At 43.0% G+C, this 2,381-nt stretch overlaps 1 protein-coding gene across 1 annotated transcript; it reads left to right on the top strand.

The window, feature by feature from the left end:
* The first annotated feature begins 270 nt into the window (after window positions 1-270).
* On the top strand, window positions 271-1,566 carry LOC139128696 (uncharacterized protein C17orf113-like). The gene has a single exon (XM_070694430.1). The coding sequence runs from the start codon at window positions 271-273 to the stop codon at window positions 1,564-1,566; it is 1,296 nt and encodes a 431-aa protein (XP_070550531.1).
* The last annotated feature ends 815 nt before the right edge of the window (window positions 1,567-2,381 follow it).

Raw genomic sequence — 2,381 nt, 5'->3', positions numbered from 1 at the left:
TTCGCTCACAAGTTCAGGTTATCGAAAATGACAAAAATAAAAGAATTTTGCTGTTCTGTATGCTGTGTGAGAAAGCAAATAAGAGGAACGCGTTTACTCGTGGGTCTCCAGATTCACAAAAATCGGCGATAAAGCGTCATATGAAGACCGATGATCATCGTGAGGCTGCTGTGGCGCGATCATCGCAGGATTTAATGCGTGATTTTTTCTAGTAAAGGACTTTCCGAAACTAAGGGAAAACAGCGAGCAGTCCTTCGTACGGTCTATTACATGGCTAAGGAGGAGATACCAGACCGAAAATTCGTGTCGTTGATTGAACTGCAACGTGAAAACGGATGCGAATACTTGAAAACGGAGACTTATACGCACCATGACAGTGTTAAAGCCATGCAGAGAGCATCAGCTGACACAGTACGTGAAGAAATTTCTCAGAAAATATCCGATTCGCCGTTTGTTGGCATACTCGTTGACGAAACAGTCAATGTCACGGTTCATAAGAAGCTGATCATGTTTCTGAAAATCGTTGATGATGGAAAACCCCGTACAATATTTATTGGGAACTACACTGTTTTAAACGGTACAGCCCAAACAGTAGCTGACAAAATTTTATCAGTAATCGGTGATCATGGAATTGAAATATCGAAAGTCATGGGTCTCGGCTCAGACGGGGCTCCCGTCATGACGGGTAGACATAACAGTGTCGGCGTACGATTGAAACATCAGAACGTATATCTTATCCGTGTCCATTGTGCCACACACCGGTTGGCACTTGCAGCAGCCGATGCTAGTCGCGGTGTCAAGAAAGTTACGGAGTATAAAAAGACCGTGAATAACATTTTCAACTTTTTTAAGTATTCTGCCACAAGATACCATAGATTACGAGAACTAAATAAAATTCTCGAAAGTGAAGGTGTCCTGAGTTTAAAAGAGCCTTGCTCAGTGCGATGGCTGTCTTTCGGCCGAGCCGTCAAAATATTTTACGACAACTGGCCAGCAATTTTCATGGAATTCGACGAAGAAGCAGCACAACGTGACAACGCAGTTGCTGGCGGTCTCTTAAAGCAGATCAAACAATACTCGTTCTTGGCCATCACGCATTTGCTGATGGACGTACTGCCAATCATGGATCGTTGCAATCTCGTATTAGAACGAGAAGATGTCAACTTGGTTACTATCAAACCGATGGTTCAATCAACTATCGCGTCCCTACAGCTATTATTAGAATCAGATAGTCTAGGCGAACATGAGAGCAAGCTGACGAGGGAAATTAAAAACAATGTATATTGTGGTCTTTCTCTAACTTTCGCAGCTGCCAATCATATCGAAGGTTATGCAAATGTCAGGTGTGACTTCATAACGTATCTCATCGAACGACTGCGAGCACGATTTCCCAGTGAATGTACTGATTTACTAACGTGCCTCGATGCCAGCAAATATCCAGATCGTGATGTTGAGATCCGTGATTATGGCACAGAGTCTCTGGCGACACTGATTGCCAATTTCGGTGCTAATCGCGTTGAAGATGGCGTGCCAATGGTAGCCCCAATACATGGGCCCGATTTGTAAGCCGAGTTTACTCAAATGAAACTGACTTTGCGTGCCCACGGACGACCCAATTTCAGTGAATCTTGTCGTATTCTGATAAACGAATATGGAGAGCTGTTTCCAATGTTCCGATTGTTAGCCTGCATAGCTCTGGTGATTCTGGTTTCGTCCGTGCCCTGTGAACGGGGATTCAGTTGCCAAAACCGCGTAGTCACAGCACAACGTAATCGACTACGTGACGATCATACCGATGATCTGATGCTCCTTTACAATGGAAGGACCACTGTTTGCAGACTTTCTTTTGACCGAGCAAGGGAAATCTTTGCTTCGCGTGCTAACAGAAATCCATTAAATTCTAGAGGCACATTTTTTATGATTACCGGTATGAATTTTTACCACTGTTACAGTGTTATCTACAGCATGGAGCGAGAGACGTTACCTCTATGGTTACAGTGCCTCAGAATACCACGTTGCACACTGTCAGTGTATGTGTGATTTTGATCAGTTTCGTATTTTTATTTTTCATTCAATTCAAATTTGTTTCTCTGTTCAGTATGAATACCGGTACATCAAAATATCATGTTACTATTAAAAATATCCTCGTTATCGTAAACATTCATTACAGGTGTCAAAAAATACAACATTTTTGCTCACGGTTGAATGCGGAAGTGGCCGTTACGCATTCAGATGATGACGATACACATTTTTGCTAAGCCTTTGAGTACGTGAATAGTATTGCCAGAATTTCAACCGCGAACACTGAATTTTCATACGAAAGAACGTCGCAGATCGACCATCGGGCTAACACACCTCCGGGTAACCAACAGTCGAGCTCG

This window comes from Ptychodera flava, unplaced genomic scaffold, assembly GCF_041260155.1.
Source record: "Ptychodera flava strain L36383 unplaced genomic scaffold, AS_Pfla_20210202 Scaffold_65__1_contigs__length_701920_pilon, whole genome shotgun sequence".
Classification (NCBI taxonomy): Eukaryota; Metazoa; Hemichordata; class Enteropneusta; family Ptychoderidae; genus Ptychodera; species Ptychodera flava.
This window is presented reverse-complemented; position numbering and strand designations above follow the sequence as displayed.

Excerpts from the sequence above, each read along its gene's own strand:
- LOC139128696 (XM_070694430.1), top strand. The coding sequence starts at position 271 with ATGGCTAAGGAGGAGATACCAGACCGAAAATTCGTGTCGTTGATTGAA.